Source organism: Rhodnius prolixus, unplaced genomic scaffold, assembly GCF_049639745.1.
Source record: "Rhodnius prolixus isolate KJV_2025 unplaced genomic scaffold, Rpr scaffold_17, whole genome shotgun sequence".
In the NCBI taxonomy this organism is placed as follows: Eukaryota; Metazoa; Arthropoda; class Insecta; order Hemiptera; family Reduviidae; genus Rhodnius; species Rhodnius prolixus.
The window spans coordinates 3,309,833-3,332,498 of NW_027411626.1; the positions used below are offsets into that span (position 1 = coordinate 3,309,833).

The window sequence follows — 22,666 nt, forward strand, 5'->3', positions numbered from 1 at the left end:
CTGCACGAACTATTTTCGGCTGGATACAGAAGCAAAGGCAGTCCATCCTGCGAGATGGTTCCATGAGATTCAAAGCAGTCTTTAGCAGAATTGGATTGAAAGTAGTGAGACGTCTTTGGCAAAGAACAGAATAAAAGGAGGTCGATGATGAAAACTATTCCACTTAAGCGCTTTAGAATTGAATGTTCACTTAGTGTATCCCCCACAAGTTTCATTGAACAAATCAATCAATCAAGCTAGCAATCCCCATGATTACATCTTGCAAGCTCCTCTCGACTTTTTGAGAGGACTAATCCTGAGTTCTACAACTAATTCCAAGGTTTATAAATAAATCCATAGCTTTGTTTACAGGAAATTAAAATAATTTGATTTCTGACTTCCCCTAGAGATAAGTAGATGGCAACTAGCAAGGGCTCTAAAAAAGGAGCATTTTGAAATGCCTGGCTTAAAAAAAAAAAATTAATAACCTTCATCGAAAGGAATATGGCAAAACATTTGGAAAGATCGGAATGTAAGACGAAAATTGGGGTAAAACTGTTTATGAAAAAAAGTTTACGTTTCTGAATGCTGCTGGCCAGTTGATAGTGCAGAAGCATCTACCACACCGGCGATGGACTAGCCCTCGTTTGCGTAATCAAGAGATCTTTAAAGCTCTCTCTGTCTTAAATATATTATGTCTCTCATTCAAGCTGAACTAAACCCTGTAAGTGAATCTCACAAAAGAATATTAGTACAGACGCTATATTTGAAATATAATAGAAACAGGTAGGGAAATCTCTTCAAGGTTTAAGGCGTATTTACATAGATCCATTTATGTATTTAGATACATCCATCAAGGCAGGGATAGATCTGCAACCAGGGAAGGTACTGGAAGAACCCAAGCTACAAATTGTTCGTCCGTATAAGATCGAGGATGGCCAGATGCCTTGTTAAAGGCATGGGTAGAGAAAAAGAAGACCAAGAAAGACCTGGGATTTAGGATCTGTGACATTTTAGACTCGTGTGGAAAATGGTCTCAAAGATTACTGTTTTGTTTTAAGTCAAGGATTTTAGATATTAGAAATGCAATTTTGACGACAATATAAGAGGTATTAATAAAAGGAAACAGTCACAGTTTGCATTGCGCATGCTTAAATATTAACATAATTACACAAGTTCCGACACTTTCAACCAAAACTTGCTTTTTGGAACTAACCTCCATTTAAAATACTAACCCGACAACTTTATCTCACTTCTTATGATACATATATTCCACAATTTTTGTTTTTCCTGCTACAATTGCAGAAACAATTTTTAATTTTTCTCGCCCGCACCTCGAGAGGGCAGCGATTTTCCACAAACAAAATAATAAACCAAATTTTCTTCTAATTTTTTCTATTTTTTTTTTTTTAAATTAATTTAATAAAAAATAGTTGTTTCTTCCACTTTTATCCATGTTAATTTAACTATTTATTTGAAGGTGTATTTAAGGCGTACCTGGATACATACACAGCATTCTTCTTTATCTGGATCATGTACAAAACATATACGTAATTCTTCAACATTCTACACACAAATCGCGTTGTTTTTTTTTTCTCTCTCTTGAAATCTTTTTATTTTTGTCTTTTACAAAATGCAATTTTAATTTTTTATACATCAATTACAACATAAATTATAAAGAATTCATATCCCCCGATTATTAAATTATTTTGTAATGTATATTAATTGTTTATATAAATAACTATGTACAGAATGAATTGTACATTCGATCTAAATTTTCATTTTATTTTTAGTGTACACAAATATATATTAATTTTTTAACTTTTTTTTTAATGTTCTTGTATTTAAAAAAATAATAAATTGGAAAATGATTAGATATACAAAATATAATAGTAATAATTAAAGAGTTAAAAATTAAAACAAGAATAACTAATCATAATTATAAATTGGACTTGAAGAATAGCGAGAGTCCCACGGGCGAACTATAAACATCAATACAAATCTCCATTATCAAATTAACCATTTCTTTCCATTCAATAAATAAGCTTCTAAACAATATTTTCCTCTGTTCCCAAATCACTAATTTTCTGTTTTTTTTGTTGTTTTTTTTTAAATTATTAATTAATTAGAAATATTATTTATAATAGATGACTAAATGACCAATGTCATATCTCGTTTATTTGGCAAGTTCACTTTCTTACCCTGCCATAAGCTATTGTGTATAGTAAAAGCGTCTATTGTAACGGTAAGGTGTTTTGTGTGTACTTGTGAAAAACATTTACCACCTGAATTGTACCTGGAAAAAAATAAAAATAAAAATTAAGAACAACATAAATAATATTATTAGTTATTTGTGTGACTAGTGCAAAAAAAAAAAAAAAATGGAGTACTATATTGCGAGTTTTGTGAAAACACTTCCGCTCTAGTCACAAACAATATCTTTCATGTGCTCAAAAAAATAATACTAAAATAAACCGGTTGCTATGGTAACTCGGGTAACATTGTAATAACCAGAGTTGGGCACTGATTAAAAAAACAATTAAATTCTAAAAATTGATTAATTTTTTTAATTGATTTTTATTTTTAATTTTAATCAGAATTTAATCGTAATTTTAATCATATGACAATTATTTAATCAATTAAATTTCAGATTTAATCGTTAATCAAACTAAAAAAATTATGATTAAATCTGAGAATTAAATTGAACTTTAATTTTAATCACCGAATTAGTTCAATTTCAATCGTTAATCAAAATTAATCATCCACTTTTATGGCTTTTCAACCAATGGTTCGAACCACGTTTTGGCGAGGCCCTTTTTCTGAGCGTCTTCAATAAATACTTGTCGGTTAATTTTTGTAGACTTGGACTTCTTCACGAGTCTCTAGACCAGTGGTACTTAACCGGTGTACCGCGAATATGGTCCAAGTGTTAAATGTATTGAAATTTAGAAACTTAGGAAAGATACGGAAACAAAAAATTGTTCCTTTTTTTTTAATTTGAATTTAATTTCAAGTTCTTGCTTACCGAATTTCAAATTATTTAATGTTAGTGTTCCACGAGAAAAATATATACATATAATTGTGTTTCGCGTCTATGAAAAGGTTAAGAACCACTGATATAAAGGGTGGAAAATTTTGTGGGTCATGAAATTCTGTAAAATTATGGCCGTTCTATACCTCCCACTGTGAACCACGTATTGATATGGAATTTTGTTCTCTTGTACACTTTGTTTTTCTCAATTATAAGCTATAGTTATTTTGGGCAAAGATCTAAAAAAGTAGAAGATATAGGGTGAAGGGACCAGTAATTGACTGGGCACCAGTAATTGACATACCAGAAATAAACTGGTATTATAAGGGATATGAGCCGTTTTTAGTGGTGATTCTTTCAATTTCGTTATTGAGAAGCCTTTGGGCAGCAGTTCCAGAAAAATATTAATTATTGGAAGGTTCCTTGGTATCAGTGGAAGGTTATTTGTGTTAAAAGTTCAAAATCAAGGGAAAAACAAGCCGTTGCTAAGGAGGATTGATAAGAAAATAATTTTCCTTTTTTCTTATTTTTCGTTTATTAGTTCATATATTCGTGTGGTTATCAATGTTCTGTTATAATTAGTATCACTTGTAGATTTCATTTATGTAGTTTTTTTTTCATTATAAGAAGCATTGAGGATTAAAATGGGGCTGTCAATCACTGGTCCTTGAAACGGCAATCTGCCCAGTAATTGACATACATGTCAATTACTAGTCCTACAGCTTTTTTGTTTGAGACCAGTGATTGACTTCCTGGGAAAATGGTAAGATAGGTTGATAAATTTTATTATAATTAAAAATTCAATCATTGTAAAATAAAATCATTGATAAAAATCGGCAAAATAAATAGTAAAACTTCCAACAAAATATGTTTAAATTAATGAATTAGCAAATGTACGCCTTATTTCAAGAGGGCATGCAGAATGATTATTCTGTAGAGAACAACAATGTATGAACAACAAACTGGAATAGTCGTGATCGCCGAACAGCTTCACGAGGCCTACGTGACTAATAAAAACGACGCCCACTTATCGGAGTTGGAAAATCTCTCTTTCTCCCTCAGTTTTGGGTCCTAGCCACATGACAAAGAAGAAAGCGAGGAAATGGCTAAGCCATAGAATTCCATCAAAGGAAACGGCCAGAGGAAAAATGAAGCTCCCTCAAGAGAAGTACCAGGTGCGAAATCAAACATACGAGCACGTGGAGAGTTGGTGACTTTGTGATGTTACACAATAATAACATAAAAAAGACTGTAAGATCTATTGTATTTACCAATTGACAGACATGTTGACGGAAGACGAATATATAGCATCCCATAGGCTAAATAGGCTAAACTGTATTTTAAAAAAATGAAATCGGTATGAAAACCATTTTTAATTCCTAAACACGTGAAGGTTGGATCGCCCTGTACTACTTTATGGAGAACGTTACCAATTTAATAAAACCGTTGATGTGTGAGGTTTTCAAATGGCTTGTGATTTCAAGTGGCTAATTATCAATTACATAGGATATATTATGATGTTCATTTCCTATGTATTCCGAAAGAATATTTTGTTTTTTCATTCATTTTTTCTTTTATGGTGTGCCTATTTTAGTAACACATATTTTTGTTAATTGGTTACCTAGTTATGTGAATATCAGTGGTTTATTTGTAGGCATGTGTATTTTAATACCTATCCTTTCCAAGTTAAAGAGTCACTAACAGATATATATTTTTTAATCTAGTTTTTTTTTCATTGACGTTTCATTTATTTATTACTGTTACAAATGCGAATGCTTACAACCTGTGGCGGGACGCGATGAACGTGCACACAATGTATAATATACATGTGCCCAAGAGGTAACTCAGTAATAATAAACAATAAAATACTGAATAGATGCAGAAAGTAAGAATGAATTACATTCAGATAGTTTGGTTTCGAAGCAAATGACACTGGCAGCACAGATTGTGGAAAATATTAGCGAAGCGCTCCAAAAGAAGGGAAGCGTAGGAGAAATTTGGTTCACTAGAAAGCACCAACAACTCGAACACAAAGTCGCGTAGTTGCGATCGGTAGCAGCGTTATAGGCGGAATGAATAAAACAAGGATGTGACCACATAGTCTAATCGGAAGAGAGTTTGGTAAAGTGAGAACCAAAAAAGTTCCCAAAAAAAAAGGTTTAAGTAACAAAATATTTAGCGGAAACTTGAAAGGATAAGAGAGCGGAAGGGTTGAGAGAAAGAGATAAAAGCGAGCCGACAGACATTGTGTACGATCTAACAAGCATGTTAGCTAATATCTCCTTGGTACTATTGAAAGAAAGGGCTGTTCTTCAAATTACCTGTCTTGGATTGGACTTAATTAAAACTGTCCGGTAGGACAGTTGTGTAAGGGTTGATCGTCAAAAACTGCATAAAAAAGAGTAACGTTGAAAAAATATTAGATTATTTAGGTTTGCCTATTTAAAAACTAATTAATTATGAATAAGACCGATTTTTGTTATAAATCCAATTGAAAAAGTGATTTAGGTGATTTAAGTGATTTATTTAGATTTAAAAGTGATTTTGAATGCATACCTTATGTCGTTTCATGAATATATTTGTATGTCAATTACTGGTCCCACCCCATGTCAAACACTGGTTCCACCGAAAATTCGGTATGTCAATTACTGGGTCATTGACATATTTTCCAAAAAAAATCATTTTTGGTTGACATAAAGATCGAATTTATTGCTTTTAAAATATTAATAAAATACAATACATCCTACTGGAGCGGTACAATTTTACAACCTACACCTGGAGCCAAAATAACGGAAGTTATTCTATCTTAAACTCGAATTTTTTCTTAAGCAGTCAATTACTGGTCCCTACACCCTAAAAGGTTGAAAATTTTTTGGGTCATGAAATTCTGTAAAATTATGGCCGTTCTATATCTCCCACTGTGAACCACGTATTCGTATGAAATTTTGTTCTCTTGTACACATGGTTTTTCTTAATTATAAACTATAGTTAATTTGTGCAAAGATCTAAAAATGTAGAAGATATAAAGGGTTGAAAATTTTTTGGGTCATAAATTCTGTAAGATTATGGCCGTTCTATATCTCCCACTGTGAACCTCGTATTCGTATGAAATTTTGTTCTCTTGTACACTTTGTTTTTCTCAATTATAAACTATAGTTATTTTGTGCACACATCAATAAATGTAGAAGATATAAAGGGTTGAAAATTTTTTGGGTCATGAAATTCTGTAAGATTATGGCCGTTCTATATCTCCCACTGTGAACCACGTATTCGTATGAAATTTTGTTCTCTTGTACACTTTGTTTTTCTCAATTATAAACTATAGTTATTTTGTGCACAGATCTAAAGAGGTAGAAGATATAAAGGGTTGAAAATTTTTTGGGTCATGAAATTCTGTAAAATTATGGCCGTTCTATATCTCCCACTGTGAACCACGAATTCGTATGAAATTTTGTTCTCTTGTACACTTGGTTTTTCTCAATTATAAACTATAGTTAATTTGTGCAAAGATCTAAAAATGTAGAAGATATAAGGGGTTGAAAATTTTTTGGGTCATGAAATTCTGAAGATTATGGCCGTTCTATATCTCCCACTGTGAACCTCGTATTCGTATTAAATTTTGTTCTCTTGTACACTTTGTTTTTCTCAATTATAAACTATAGTTATTTTGTGCACACATCAATAAATGTAGAAGATATAAAGGGTTGAAAATTTTTTGGGTCATGAAATTCTGTAAGATTATGGCCGTTCTATATCTCCCACTGTGAACCACGTATTCGTATGAAATTTTGTTCTCTTGTACACTTTGTTTTTCTCAATTATAAACTATAGTTATTTTGTGCACAGATCTAAAAAGGTAGAAGATATAAAGGGTGGAAAATTTTGTGGGTCATGAAATTCTGTAAAATTATGGCCGTTCTATATCTCCCACTGTGAACCACGTATTCGTATGAAATTTTGTTCTCTTGTACACTTTGTTTTTCTCAATTTTAAACTATAGTTATTTTGGGCAAAGATCTAAAAAAGTAGAAGATATAAAGGGTTGAAAATTTTTTGGGTCATGAAATTCTGTAAAATTATGGCCGTTCTATATCTCCCACTGTGAACCACGTATTCGTATGAAATTTTGTTCTCTTATACACTTTGTTTTTCTCAATTATAAGCTATAGTTATTTTGGGCAAAGATCTAAAAAGGTAGAAGATATAAAGGGTTGAAAATTTTGTGGGTCATGAAATTCTGTAAAATTATGGCCGTTCTATATCTCCCACTGTGAACCACGTATTCGTATGAAATTTTGTTCTCTTGTACACATGGTTTTTCTCAATTATAAACTATAGTTATTTTGTGCACACATCAATAAATGTAGAAGATATAAAGGGTTGAAAATTTTTTGGGTCATGAAATTCTGTAAGATTATGGCCGTTCTATATCTCCCACTGTGAACCACGTATTCGTATGAAATTTTGTTCTCTTGTACACTTTGTTTTTCTCAATTATAAACTATAGTTATTTTGTGCACAGATCTAAAGAGGTAGAAGATATAAAGGGTTGAAAATTTTTTGGGTCATGAAATTCTGTAAAATTATGGCCGTTCTATATCTCCCACTGTGAACCACGTATTCGTATGAAATTTTGTTCTATTGTACACTTGGTTTTTCTCAATTATAAACTATAGTTAATTTGTGCAAAGATCTAAAAATGTAGAAGATATAAAGGGTTGAAAATTTTTTGGGTCATGAAATTCTGAAGATTATGGCCGTTCTATATCTCCCACTGTGAACCTCGTATTCGTATTAAATTTTGTTCTCTTGTACACTTTGTTTTTCTCAATTATAAACTATAGTTATTTTGTGCACAGATCTAAAAAGGTAGAAGATATAAGGGGTTGAAAATTTTTTGGGTCATGAAATTCTGTAAGATTATGGCCGTTCTATAACTCCCACTGTGAACCACGTATTGATATGGAATTTTGTTCTCTTGTACACTTTGTTTTTCTCAATTATAAACTATAGTTATTTTGTGCGCAGATCTAAAAATGTAGAAGATATAAAGGGTGGAAAATTTTGTGGGTCATGAAATTCTGTAAAATTATGGCCGTTCTATATCTCCCACTGTGAACCACGTATTGATATGGATTTTGTTCTCTTGTACACTTTGTTTTTCTCAATTATAAACTATAGTTATTTTGTGCACAGATCTAAAAAGGTAGAAGATATAAAGGGTTGAAAATTTTTTGGGTCATGAAATTCTGTAAAATTATGGCCGTTCTATATCTCCCACTGTGAACCACGTATTCGTATGAAATTTTGTTCTCTTGTACACTTTGTTTTTCTCAATTTTAAACTATAGTTATTTTGGGCAAAGATCTAAAAAAGTAGAAGATATAAAGGGTTGAAAATTTTTTGGGTCATGAAATTCTGTAAAATTATGGCCGTTCTATATCTCCCACTGTGAACCACGTATTCGTATGAAATTTTGTTCTCTTATACACTTTGTTTTTCTCAATTATAAGCTATAGTTATTTTGGGCAAAGATCTAAAAAGGTAGAAGATATAAAGGGTTGAAAATTTTGTGGGTCATGAAATTCTGTAAAATTATGGCCGTTCTATATCTCCCACTGTGAACCACGTATTCGTATGAAATTTTGTTCTCTTGTACACTTGGTTTTTCTCAATTATAAACTATAGTTATTTTGTGCACACATCAATAAATGTAGAAGATATAAAGGGTTGAAAATTTTTTGGGTCATGAAATTCTGTAAGATTATGGCCGTTCTATATCTCCCACTGTGAACCACGTATTCGTATGAAATTTTGTTCTCTTGTACACATGGTTTTTCTCAATTATAAACTATAGTTAATTTGTGCAAAGATCTAAAAATGTAGAAGATATAATGGGTTGAAAATTTTTTGGGTCATGAAATTCTGTAAAATTATGGCCGTTCTATATCTCCCACTGTGAACCATGTATTCGTATGAAATTTTGTTCTCTTGTACACTTTGTTTTTCTCAATTATAAACTATAGTTATTTTGTGCTCAGATCTATAAATGTAGAAGATATAAAGGGTTGAAAATTTTTTGGGTCATGAAATTCTGTAAAATTATGGCCGTTCTATATCTCCCACTGTGAACCACGTATTCGTATGAAATTTTCTTCTCTTGTACACTTTGTTTTTCTCAATTATAAGCTATAGTTATTTTGTGCACAGATCTAAAAAGGTAGAAGATATAAAGGGTTGAAAATTTTTTGGGTCATGAAATTCTGTAAAATTATGGCCGTTCTATATCTCCCACTGTGAACCACGTATTCGTATGAAATTTTGTTCTCTTGTACACTTTGTTTTTCTCAATTTTAAACTATAGTTATTTTGGGCAAAGATCTAAAAAAGTAGAAGATATAAAGGGTTGAAAATTTTTTGGGTCATGAAATTCTGTAAAATTATGGCCGTTCTATATCTCCCACTGTGAACCACGTATTCGTATGAAATTTTGTTCTCTTATACACTTTGTTTTTCTCAATTATAAGCTATAGTTATTTTGGGCAAAGATCTAAAAAGGTAGAAGATATAAAGGGTTGAAAATTTTGTGGGTCATGAAATTCTGTAAAATTATGGCCGTTCTATATCTCCCACTGTGAACCACGTATTCGTATGAAATTTTGTTCTCTTGTACACTTGGTTTTTCTCAATTATAAACTATTGTTAATTTGTGCAAACATCTAAAAATATAGAAGATATAAAGGGTTGAAAATTTTTTGGGTCATGAAATTCTGTAAGATTATGGCCTTTCTATATCTCCCACTGTGAACCTCGTATTCGTATGAAATTTTGTTCTCTTGTACACTTTGTTTTTCTCAATTATAAACTATAGTTATTTTGTGCACACATCAATAAATGTAGAAGATATAAAGGGTTGAAAATTTTTTGGGTCATGAAATTCTGTAAGATTATGGCCGTTCTATATCTCCCACTGTGAACCACGTATTCGTATGAAATTTTGTTCTCTTGTACACATGGTTTTTCTCAATTATAAACTATAGTTAATTTGTGCAAAGATCTAAAAATGTAGAAGATATAATGGGTTGAAAATTTTTTGGGTCATGAAATTCTGTAAAATTATGGCCGTTCTATATCTCCCACTGTGAACCATGTATTCGTATGAAATTTTGTTCTCTTGTACACTTTGTTTTTCTCAATTATAAACTATAGTTATTTTGTGCTCAGATCTATAAATGTAGAAGATATAAAGGGTTGAAAATTTTTTGGGTCATGAAATTCTGTAAAATTATGGCCGTTCTATATCTCCCACTGTGAACCACGTATTCGTATGAAATTTTCTTCTCTTGTACACTTTGTTTTTCTCAATTATAAGCTATAGTTATTTTGTGCACAGATCTAAAAAGGTAGAAGATATAAAGGGTTGAAAATTTTTTGGGTCATGAAATTCTGTAAAATTATGGCCGTTCTATATCTCCCACTGTGAACCACGTATTCGTACGAAATTTTGTTCTCTTGTACACTTTGTTTTTCTCAATTATAAACTATAGTTATTTTGTGCACAGATCTATAAATGTAGAAGATATAAAGGGTTGAAAATCTTTTGGGTCATGAAATTCTGTATGATTATGGCCGTTCTATATCTCCTACTGTGAACCACGTATTCGTATGAAATTTTGTTCTCTTATACACTTTGTTTTTCTCAATTATAAACTATAGTTATTTTGTGTACAGATCAATAAATGTAGAAGATATAAAGGGTTGAAAATTTTGTGGGTCATGAAATTCTGTAAAATTATGGCCGTTCTATATCTCCCACTGTGAACCACGTATTCGTATGAAATTTTGTTCTCTTGTACACTTGGTTTTTCTCAATTATAAACTATTGTTAATTTGTGCAAACATCTAAAAATATAGAAGATATAAAGGGTTGAAAATTTTTTGGGTCATGAAATTCTGTAAGATTATGGCCTTTCTATATCTCCCACTGTGAACCACGTATTCGTATGAAATTTTGTTCTCTTGTACACATGGTTTTTCTCAATTATAAACTATAGTTATTTGTGCAAAGATCTAAAAATGTAGAAGATATAAAGTGTTGAAAATTTTTTGGGTCATGAAATTCTGTAAGATTATGGCCGTTCTATATCTCCTACTGTGAACCATGTATTCGTATGAAATTTTGTTCTCTTGTACACTTTGTTTTTCTCAATTATAAACTAAAGTTATTTTGTGCACAGATCTAAAAAGGTAGAAGATATAATGGGTTGAAAATTTTTTGGGTCATGAAATTCTGTAAAATTATGGCCGTTCTATATCTCCCACTGTGAACCATGTATTCGTATGAAATTTTGTTCTCTTGTACACTTTGTTTTTCTCAATTATAAACTATAGTTATTTTGTGCTCAGATCTATAAATGTAGAAGATATAAAGGGTTGAAAATTTTTTGGGTCATGAAATTCTGTAAAATTATGGCCGTTCTATATCTCCCACTGTGAACCACGTATTCGTATGGAATTTTCTTCTCTTGTACACTTTGTTTTTCTCAATTATAAGCTATAGTTATTTTGTGCACAGATCTAAAAAGGTAGAAGATATAAAGGGTTGAAAATTTTTTGGGTCATGAAATTCTGTAAAATTATGGCCGTTCTATATCTCCCACTGTGAACCACGTATTCGTACGAAATTTTGTTCTCTTGTACACTTTGTTTTTCTCAATTATAAACTATAGTTATTTTGTGCACAGAGCTATAAATGTAGAAGATATAAAGGGTTGAAAATCTTTTGGGTCATGAAATTCTGTATGATTATGGCCGTTCTATATCTCCTACTGTGAACCACGTATTCGTATGAAATTTTGTTCTCTTATACACTTTGTTTTTCTCAATTATAAACTATAGTTATTTTGTGTACAGATCAATAAATGTAGAAGATATAAAGGGTTGAAAATTTTTTGGGTCATGAAATTCTGTAAAATTATGGCCGTTCTATATCTCCCACTGTGAACCATGTATTCGTATGAAATTTTGTTCTCTTGTACACTTTGTTTTTCTCAATTATAAACTATAGTTATTTTGTGCTCAGATCTATAAATGTAGAAGATATAAAGGGTTGAAAATTTTTTGGGTCATGAAATTCTGTAAGATTATGGCCGTTCTATATCTCCCACTGTGAACCACGAATTCGTATGAAATTTTGTTCTCTTGTACACTTTGTTTTTCTCAATTATAAACTATAGTTATTTTGTGTACAGATCTATAAATGTAGAAGATATAAAGGGTTGAAAACTTTGTGGGTCATGAAATTCTGTAAGATTATGGCCGTTCTATATCTCCCACTGCGAAGTACGTATTGATATGTAATTTTTTTCTCTTATACACTTTGTTTTTCTCAATTATAAACTATAGTTATTTTGTGCACAGATCAATAAATGTAGAAGATATAAAGGGTTGCAAATTTTTTGGGTGATGAAATTCTGTAAAATTATGGCCGTTCTATATCTCCCACTGTGAACCACGTGTTCGTATGAAATTTTGTTCTCTTGTACACTTTGTTTTTCTCAATTTAAAACTATAGTTATTTTGTGCACAGATCTAAAAAGGTAGAAGATATAAAGGGTTGAAAATTTTTTGGGTCATGAAATTCTGTAAAATTATGGCCGTTCTATATCTCCCACTGTGAACCATGTATTCGTATGAAATTTTGTTCTCTTGTACACTTTGTTTTTCTCAATTATAAACTATAGTTATTTTGTGCTCAGATCTATAAATGTAGAAGATATAAAGGGTTGAAAATTTTTTGGGTCATGAATTTCTGTAAGATTATGGCCGTTCTATATCTCCCACTGTGAATCACGAATTCGTATGAAATGTTGTTCTCTTGTACACTTTGTTTTTCTCAATTATAAACTATAGTTATTTTGTGCACAGATCTATAAATGTAGAAGATATAAAGGGTTGAAAACTTTGTGGGTCATGAAATTCTGTAAGATTATGGCCGTTCTATATCTCCCACTGTGAACCACATATTCGTATGAAATTTCTCTTGTACACTTTTTTTTTCTCAATCATAAACTATAGTTATTTTATGCACAGATCTATAATTTTAGAAGATATAAAGCAGTGGTTTTTAACCGGTGTTCCGCGAATATGGTCCAAGTGTTCCGCGAAGTTTCAATTTTAAATGTATTGAAATTTAGAAACTTAGGAAAGATACGAAAACAAAAAATTGTTCCTTTTTTTTAATTTGAATTTAATTTTAAGTTCTTGCTAAATACCGAATTTCAAATTATTTAATGTTAGTGTTCCGTGTCTATGAAAAGGTTATGAACCACTGCATATAAGTAAATGTGAGTGTAAGGTGGTCCTATTTAAGTCTAGTGAGTGGTAAGCATGGTTAAATGTGAGTGTAAGGTGGTGCTATCTAAGTCTAGTGAGTCGCCAACTAGGTAAAATGTGAGTGTAAGGTGGTCCTATCTAAGTATAGTGAGTGGTATACATGGTTAAATGTGAGTGTAAGGTGGTCCTATCTAAGTATAGTGAGTGGTAAACATGGTTAAATGTGAGTGTGAGGTGGTCCTATCTAAGTATAGTGAGTGGTAAACATGGTTAAATGTGTGTGTAAGGTAGTCTTGAGAGTCACCAACATGGTATATATGAGACACCAGACTGGTAGAATGAAGGTGCCAAGTTTGGGAAAGGTGATAATATTGATAGAGAAGAGGCACCAGCTAGGCGGAATAAAGATGCATTGGTCCGATTCTGGTTTAACCATTGGCAATGATTGGTTTTAAAAATTTAATCTCTCAATTTTTGATTAAATTAAAAAATTTAATCGTCCAAAGTGATTAAAACTAAATTTGGAATTTAATTCAATCAATTAAAATTACGATTATTTAATTTTAATTTTAATCTTAATTTTTAGTTATGATTAAAAATTTTAATTGATTAAATTCCGATTAAATTAAAAGTGAATTTAATTTTAATCAACTAATTTTGGCCGATTAAATTTTTGAATTTTAATCATGATTAAAATTAAATTTCGGTTTAATTCAATTGTTTTTTAATTGATTAAATTTTTGCCCAACTCTGGTAATAACAGATACATTCAAATTAGAATATCTCAGCTTGGTTAACTTATTAATTTCTATCGATTTTATTTTTAAAAATCGATTAATTTAAAAAAAAAGTTTAGTGAGAGTTTCTTTTTATTCGTGTTAAGCTTTTTAGTTATTAACGTTGGAAGCGTTATACGAAATAATGTTTTAGCAATCTACTGAAACAGTTTACTACAAAAAAATTAATTCAGCTTTCTAGTGAATTTGATTCCTATACGTCGAGATACTTACTTGAAGAATTTATCGAACATTCGATCCGAGACTTGTTTAGGTCCGGTTCCGTATAACTTCACTACTTCTTCCGTCTCTGGATAATAAGCGTACAATGCTCTGAACTGGCAGCCAGCGTCTCGGAATAGCACCAAAAAATGTTTCGCTTCAGACCTGTTCATCTCTTCTATAACTCTTTGTTTGGCTTCTTTATTTACGGCTCCAGGGAAGACACAATATTCTACAGCGTTCAGTACGATACCCTGAGCGAAATGAAGAAGATAAGTATGTAGTTTAATATTAATGGTAGCCGAATAATACTGGGAATAAAAATGGAAAAATTGTACAATCAAATCAAACTAACGATATTTTTCTCACCTTATTACTTTTAGTAGCTGGCTGTCTGTACAGTCTAGGACCAGTGTAATCTGAGCCGGCATCCGAGACATTATCCGCAACGTCATACCTGCCCATGCCGGGCTGTAGCCGACGATGGTGGGTGGCTGGCAGAGATCCAGGTCCTGAAGGTGATGGCACCCTTCTGGGCGGAGTGGCTCGACCCAGTCCGGAATCTGTATCTCCGTAACGATAAACAAGACTATCTTGATCACAGCTGGAACCTGTTCCATGGATTTTGTTTTGTTTTTTTAAAAGGAAGAGTGGAAAAAAGAAACACACACAAATAAAGTATTAATTATTCAAAATTATCGTCGAGTGATTTTGTTTTTAAAATTGAAAACTTTTATTTTTTTTTGGAATATACATGCAAAAATGTCATTTTCATGCTTGGAATGAACATCTTGGAATCTTCACTAGCAATGCTGATAGAAATGTTTTCTTTTATGAGCTCACTATAATTCGTTAAGATTTTTATGAATTTTTCTAAATGAAAATCATAGTTTTAGGATCCAGAAAACAGAAAAAAAAAAAAAAAAAAATTATAAGGGACTAAGGAAAGAACGACCTAAGTCAACTACTGTGCCACTATTTTGGAGATGATAAACAGTACTGCCAACTATTTAAAGTGGTCTTTTACGTCCAACTATCAAATTAGATGCAAACAATACTTTTTACTATAAATTTCTCGCATAAACCATTAAATAAAATCCAAGGCCTAGCTAGATCCCGGGAATCGAATCCACACGGCTATCGTGGAGTATACAAGGCGAAGTTCCAGTGGGCTATGCAAGCAGCACAGTTTTTGACTGATTTTCATCGTTCTTTCCCGCTAGACTAATCATTTTTTCTTTTATAATTTTTGCTTTCCATTAATATCGTAACTGAAATCAAATGTAATTATTTAATAATAAAATCTACATCTAAGACTAAATTAAAAATTTATAAAACAACATATAAAAAAAAATTAACCTAAAAATATCTACTATTGATAAAATGTGTAAGAAACCAAAACCATACGAAGGTCCAAAAAATTAACCTCACACTAAGCTTACCCTAAACCAATCAAATAATAAGTACAAATACAAGCAACCAATCACAAAAGCGCTTTGTGTAAAAATACTTTTATTTAAAACACATTTTATTCTTTTAGGTTTTAAATTTACTCCACCATAATTAATTTTTTAATTATAAAGAAAACAATGGTTGACAAAAACAAACATTAAAAAAAAACTTATAAAATTAGCAAAATTTACCTTCACCAACATATAGAGGAAAAGATAGTGTTACGAATGAATGAGAATTGCATAGTTAATTTATAAACAAACTCCATAATTTAAAGTTTTTTATAAAATTTTCTTATAAACTGTATTTTTGAACTTAAAAGAAAACTAAAATAAAAAAAAAACTTGTTCTCTGAAGTTTTTTACATCGATCAAGAAAAACATCGATCAAACATGTCCAAACACAGCTGATCAAAAAACAAATAATGAATCATAACTTTACTTTTTGCCTATCAACTGTGTTTGGGGGACATGATTCACTTTCTATGAATAAAAGTTTTTATTTAAGTTAAGATCGACAACTTTGATCAGTTTACTTAGTTAAGTAAACAGAATAGTATATCTTTATTTTTATTTTATTTATTTTTTTGCAATCACTTTTACAAAGTTGTCAACCTCTAACCAGTATTTATTGTTCTTGCTTACTGAAAATAAGCAAGTTCTTATTTTAATTGATTTAAAGATTTTTATTTATAAAATACACTATCCACCAGAAATTCCTGATTTTCAAATCTATGAAAATTATGCTGGTTAATGTCTTGAGATTTTATCCCGTCCATAGCCCGCATGTTTATTGCATACCTGACTTGTTTCGAACTTTTATCCACCATTAGGGGATAGGATTAATCATCAGTTTGGTGTAGAAGAGATTTCAGGTTCACTTGATGTACGTGTCTGTCTCGCACTACAACACTTGCTGACTCTATGAGGGAGGTTATACTTTGTGCAGGTTAAGTTATTTAAAACTTTTAACCGTAAACAAGTAAAAATATTGAAATAAAGTTAATGAATTCCGCGTTCAGGATCCAATAAGCTAACCACTGAGCTAATCCAGACCATAATAATTATTATTGAATTAAATATTGATGAAAATGATATCATAATCACATAATTATGTGTAAATAACGAAACATTTCAAAATTCTCAACACCGAACTAGTTAATCAACATCTGATAATGGCTGAAAGTACGATACTAGTAAGGGATACAAAAACAAACATAAAAAAAGTGCGTGCTACCCCAGGTGAAACCAGCAACTTTAAACCTTTGTTTCACAGTTTATTAAAGACAAATTTTTATCCACATTAAATTTAAAAAATAATCATCTATTTATCGATCTTCAAGCCCATAGTATTTTGTTTTAATTTTTTTCAGCTAATTGAATCTGGAAGTATAATCATCATAAATGTTTAAAATTCAGCACCAAGAACTGAATTGGAAAAAGTCGCAAACTTCTAATTTCAAAGCTTTATTTAGGGCGTTTCCGTTCTTTACAATAACGAATCGCTGGTCGGTGTTGACAGTAACCAGAGTTGAACATATTTGTTTACTATACCCCCTCACCACAAAAATGTTCAATTCGGGATGATGTCTATGGAATATCCGAGAAAGCGTTGTCGGAGGCGAGCATTGGCATCCAGCTTCTTGTGGGGATGTACTTTAGCCTAGAATCCTCTGATTCCTTTTAACAACAACCTTTGATGGAGAAGTGCCAGATTGTGAATTTGCAATCAATTCTCAAGTGAACTGCCCTAGCTTAGCTGTTCTAAGGCACTTTGTTCTGAATCCAACAACAGAAGCATTGGCCGTATTCAAGAGCCTACGTATATATGGTTTAAAGGAGGCTGGACACTATGGTTCTCCAGTGGCACACAGCCCAGCCACTGTTAACAATGAAAGGTCCGACAATGAGAGCCAGCCAGAAACCATCATTTACGAAATGAGACGAGAGAAACCGAAAAAACATAAACAGTGCTAAGGAAGGAAAATGAATCGATGAAGAAAGGCTAAGATTACAGTGAATGCTGATTTAGACCCATAATAAAATCTGATGCTTTGCCCTTTTTTTTTTTAGATGATGCGCACATTACGTCACTATGTCTTGTTTTACTACTGCGTTTCAGCCTCGTGAATTATAGTTTAATGTATCCTTTTTGTAACCATCAAATTCTGATTTGTCTGCCCCCCATTTTTAAAAGCCATTGGCCAAATTTTATTTATCCTCGTTGAAGATTCATCAATTCCCCATCATCTCAGGATCATCCTGTTACATGAATGTGCGTGAGTCACCGCCACCAGTTTGTGCAACAAAACACCAGTGCCGCTCCCAAAATGGGTGATTATAAACAATTTATTTTTTTTTTTTGTATTTTGTGAAATGAAAAAAAAAAAGAAAAGTGATTATAAAAAATAAACCTCCATTTTAATTGGTTAAATAAGCCAGAAAATATTTAAAATCAAATTTAATTAAATAAAATTGAATAAAAAAGCGTGTGTAATGTTACAAAGTAGCAGGAATATAGCAGAGCAACGGGGGATCAGACACAAATTGTGGGTATTTTTCTTTTGTATTCCTTTTTTTAAATATTTATTTGTATTTTTGTTTTCTTTGTAGTTGGTCTTACCGGCAGCGAGGTTCATGAGGGAGTTCGACTTGCGGCGCGCCTGATAAGTGCCGTACTTGGGACGTCCCATCGTTCGAACTTCCGGCGAGGCATCTGCAACCATATACCCCAGTGGTTTCTACCTTCCGCACCTTTTTCTATTCTTTTTTTTTTTTGTATTTTTTTTTGTATGTTTTTGTAAAATTGTTTTGTTTCAAAGAAAAATATTTTAAGAATTAAAAAAAAAACATTTTTAGTAAAAATATTTAAATAATTATTTTTTAAAAAAAAACCCAAAATATTTAATCAAGTAAAAGTTAAGATCCAAATTATTATTTCTTTTATTATTCAATTAAAATTTATTTAATATTCTATTTAATTTTCAAACGTCAAAATAAATGTAAAATAATAAATAATATAAAGCGATGTGCTTTGCTTCTATGTGATATGTGCTTCTTGCAAAGTGCATCAAGTGATGTTGTGGTTGGATTCGTTAAGTTTTTCTTACGGTGTTTATTCAAATAAAAAAAAAGAAAAAAGGAAATCAAATCCGTGTGTTTTTAGAAGTTAACAAATAAATAATGAATATCCATATTTCTGTTTACAAATCATAAAATTTGTAAACAGAATTGTAAAAAACATAATTACGAACAAAGAAAAATTTAAAAAAATCTGAAAATTACAACAACACCTACTGTATTTTTAAAAAAAATAAATAAAAGAAGCACATTTATTATTTTTAAGTACCAATTAATAATAATTTTAAAAATATAAAACAAAACAAAAAATAATGGTAAGGCAAAATTTGGTGAATAAAGTTACTTGATTTTTTTTAAATTTATTTTTTTTTTTTTTGAGACTATAATATAATGGACTAACCTCTTGACGTTTTGTAGGAAGATCGTCGACCAAGTGACCTTCCTGGAGAAGTACCCCGGCTTTCGTCGCCAATCTCTGAAACCCACCATAAAGCGCTTGCCAACAAGCCGTACGTACAAACACACACACCAAATATACCACAAAATACATGGACAGAGACCAGGGGGGGGAAAAAAAAAAAAAAACACCAAAAAAGTAGGAGGTGAAATTATGAGGAAGTCTCTGTTATTAGGACAAGGGTTAAGGATCAACAGGGGGAATAAACATCATCTCACAGCACTTTCTCTTACGGTAATTCTCAAAATTGTGGACTTTTAGGGAACATCTCAAATTCCCAGAAAAATTATTCAAATAAATATGAATTTAGGGGGGGGGCAAATTTTAGAAATCCCATAAAAATGAAAAAAATCCATTAAGATTAATGTAGTACTCCCCGGTTAAGGGGACTTGGATCGCTAGCCTTGCAGCCAGTATCTCCAGGTAGGCCGCGCCGCAATCTCAAGACTCTTTCAGCTTCTTTCGGACTCAGGGCGCCAAAAATTGGTAATTTTTGGTGAAAACTCGAAATAGAAAATTTGACATGATCATAAAAAAATTTTCCTTACCAAGTAAGAGAAAGTTTAAATACATATATGCTTAGTTAGGTAAATCAAAACAGAAAAAAAGAAAAAAAAAAAGAAGCGTACATTATACATTTTTCTGATTATAATAAGCTATGTTCCAGCTAAATATTAGAAATATGGTTACTCCAGGAGAGGTTAGCAAACCAATCTCCTCGATGTAGAACACTGAAGACGTCTGTCTGCATGGAGCGTTTTTTTTGTGATTGTTGAGAATGAAAAATAATGTGTTATAAAGTGGAAAATGTGTTTTTCTAATTCTTAAGCTAGAGCAGGAGTGTGCAATTGGGTTTTCCGATTAGGATATAAGAATTTTATACTACAGATATACTAACCTAACCTAACCTAACCTAACCTAACCTAACCTAACCTAACCTAACCAAACCAAACCAAACCAAACAAAACCTAACCTAACCTAACCTAGGTCATATCTGTTTGTGATTGACTATAATGGGAATTTTACTAGATAATAATCAGTGGTTATTTCATTCTGATAGTTTGTAGCCAGGGATTTTATTTTAATAAATATCTCTCCTGATAAGATTCTCTAGAATGATGGTAAAAAAATGTATCATGTTGGGAGATGCCACACTGAAGTCAATTTCCTGTAAAATATTTATTTAGCAAAGAAATCAACGTTTTCAATATCTTGACAGAATTAAAGGAAAAAGTTTGCTATAATTATTGTACACACAATCTTCGTTTATTTGTAGAGCATGTAATTTAAACTGATCAAACTGTGTTTTAAAGCGGAAATCCTAGGTAACCTATAAAGTACTAATAAAAGCAAATGTTTTTTCTAAAAACAATTTTAAGATAGCGGTGGAACAATTTCCGGAGTATGAAAATGATTGATCGAAGAATGAGAATCTAATATAAGGGGTTGTGGATTTGCTAATTGTGTTTATGTTTGTGTGTTCATACGTAACATCTTGGAGAATTAGATGACGTAACCCCCACTAAAAAACGAACACAACTCCTATCTTACACAGAACACAAAACAAATAATAATTGAGTACAAATTTTTTTACTAAAAGCCAAATTAGCCACATAAACAGTTACATTAATTAACAAGAGTCTGCCTTGTTCCTGAATGTTATAATATAGTAATAAACGGACTGAGGGATTAAATATAGTTTTAATTTCAATTTAATCTTGCTTAAAGTAATTTTTGAATTATCATAAAAAACAATTATAAAATACCTGAATAGAGTCGTGCGGACGATGGTTTCCTTGTCTCGACCAGACAATCCTGAGATCCCCGGTAGTAGTCCCTCCTCATGGTGGACGACCCAGTAGAGAACACTACATGCACACACACACACACCCCACCGTAACTTACATATACAGTAACAGAAGCTGACCTCCTGCTCCAACTTTTTTGTTTAACATCTCTTAAAAAGTCAAGAAGGTGCAAACAGAAGTGGACAGTTTTGGGTTAAACGATTGTCATCAGAACAGAGAGTTGGTATCTCGATTTTTGGACGCATTTCTTCACTGGTATTTGGGGTCTGCATTAGTAACCCAAAGAACTCGTACTTCTGATGCCAACTCAGGACGGCCCAATTACCCGATCATCAGATTCTTACTGCAATCTAGCAGTGCTTCCAGGATGAACGCAACTAGACTTATATAAGAAATTCCACAAAATCCTTCCTCAAAACTGTACGAACAAGCAACAAAGACATTTTGAAATCAATTGGTGAACGATTTTCGGATTACTTCTAGACGCGCGGTAGGCAGCAACATCCACTTTAGTGTCCTGCAAAATGAGCTTGTGGTATAATATCAAGACGGCAATTACTGATCCTACATTTAAGTTCTTGGCTCATTGATGACATCATTTGAGGCACTTTTGTAGAGGTAACACTGTTACCTCTATTAAGGTGGGGTATATCGCGGGCATGCAGGGGAATGAAATGGACGACGCCCAAGCAAGCAAGCAAGGAAGGAGCTTCTGATGGTACTGATAGGGCCACGTTAGGAATTTTTACGTCGTTGCCGACAACAGTAACCACACCGCCGGATAGCGAGCTGTAAATTAGCTCCAAGGAAGAGAAAAAATCTAAGGACCTGAATTCGAACTAAGAAACCAGGGACTTAATCAAGAATAATCGCTGTCGATTATTCTAAACCTGCCATTTTACCCAATTAAACATTAAAATAAAACTTAACATTCGGTCAGCTTTTATTACCGGGAGAAACAAAAAAATAAAATAAAATGAAACTTAGTGCATTTCAATACAACAAATAAAGTAATTTTTTTTTAAAAAAAACCTTGTGACAATATAGCTCAATTTGTCTAGTATACTTGAAATTATTGTTCATTTCATTATAACAAACAAGCATGGTAACTAAAATAAATAATAAAAAATAAATAAATAAATATTACACCAAAACTATAAATTTGAATTTACCATTTAAACTGGCAAGGCGTGCATTAACATGCAACATATATAATGGTGATTTTGTCTCTGGTTTGTTGGATTTTGACCTATTTCTTTACAACAATAAAATTTTCAAGGATGGACAGTTCCACTGGTAAACGCTAACTACACATACATCTTTAGGCAATCGTATAAGAGAACTGCTGTCCTTGTTGTCCCAGTTTGTGGATGAAATCACCATCAAATCAAAGCTAAGCTAATCACTGAAATAACCGTAAAAAAAATATATATTGTGAAAAATCACACGACTTTCTATTGCTCCATTTCTCAAAGTTCTGACTCACAATTATACATCTTCAAACTCAGTATATTGGAGTCATATTA

At 31.8% G+C, this 22,666-nt stretch overlaps 1 protein-coding gene across 21 annotated transcripts in view; it reads right to left on the reverse strand.

Annotated features, from left to right (window-relative positions):
- Positions 1 to 2,112: 2,112 nt before the first annotated feature.
- Positions 2,113 to 22,666, reverse strand: part of Patronin (calmodulin-regulated spectrin-associated protein patronin) — a 120,664-nt gene continuing 100,110 nt past the window's right edge. For 11 of the 21 annotated variants that reach the window (XM_074139120.1, XM_074139115.1, XM_074139135.1 and 8 more), the window contains 6 exons: positions 21,099 to 21,200; positions 19,276 to 19,350; positions 18,418 to 18,510; positions 14,713 to 14,954; positions 14,356 to 14,597; positions 2,113 to 2,275 (listed from right to left, as the gene is read on the reverse strand). In XM_074139120.1, coding sequence (XP_073995221.1) covers positions 2,131 to 2,275; positions 14,356 to 14,597; positions 14,713 to 14,954; positions 18,418 to 18,510; positions 19,276 to 19,350; positions 21,099 to 21,200 — 899 coding nt within the window. In that variant the 3' untranslated portion in view covers positions 2,113 to 2,130. The remainder of the gene's footprint in view (positions 2,276 to 14,355; positions 14,598 to 14,712; positions 14,955 to 18,417; positions 18,511 to 19,275; positions 19,351 to 21,098; positions 21,201 to 22,666) is intronic. The other 10 variants (XM_074139117.1, XM_074139122.1, XM_074139124.1 and 7 more) reach the window with 10 other exon arrangements.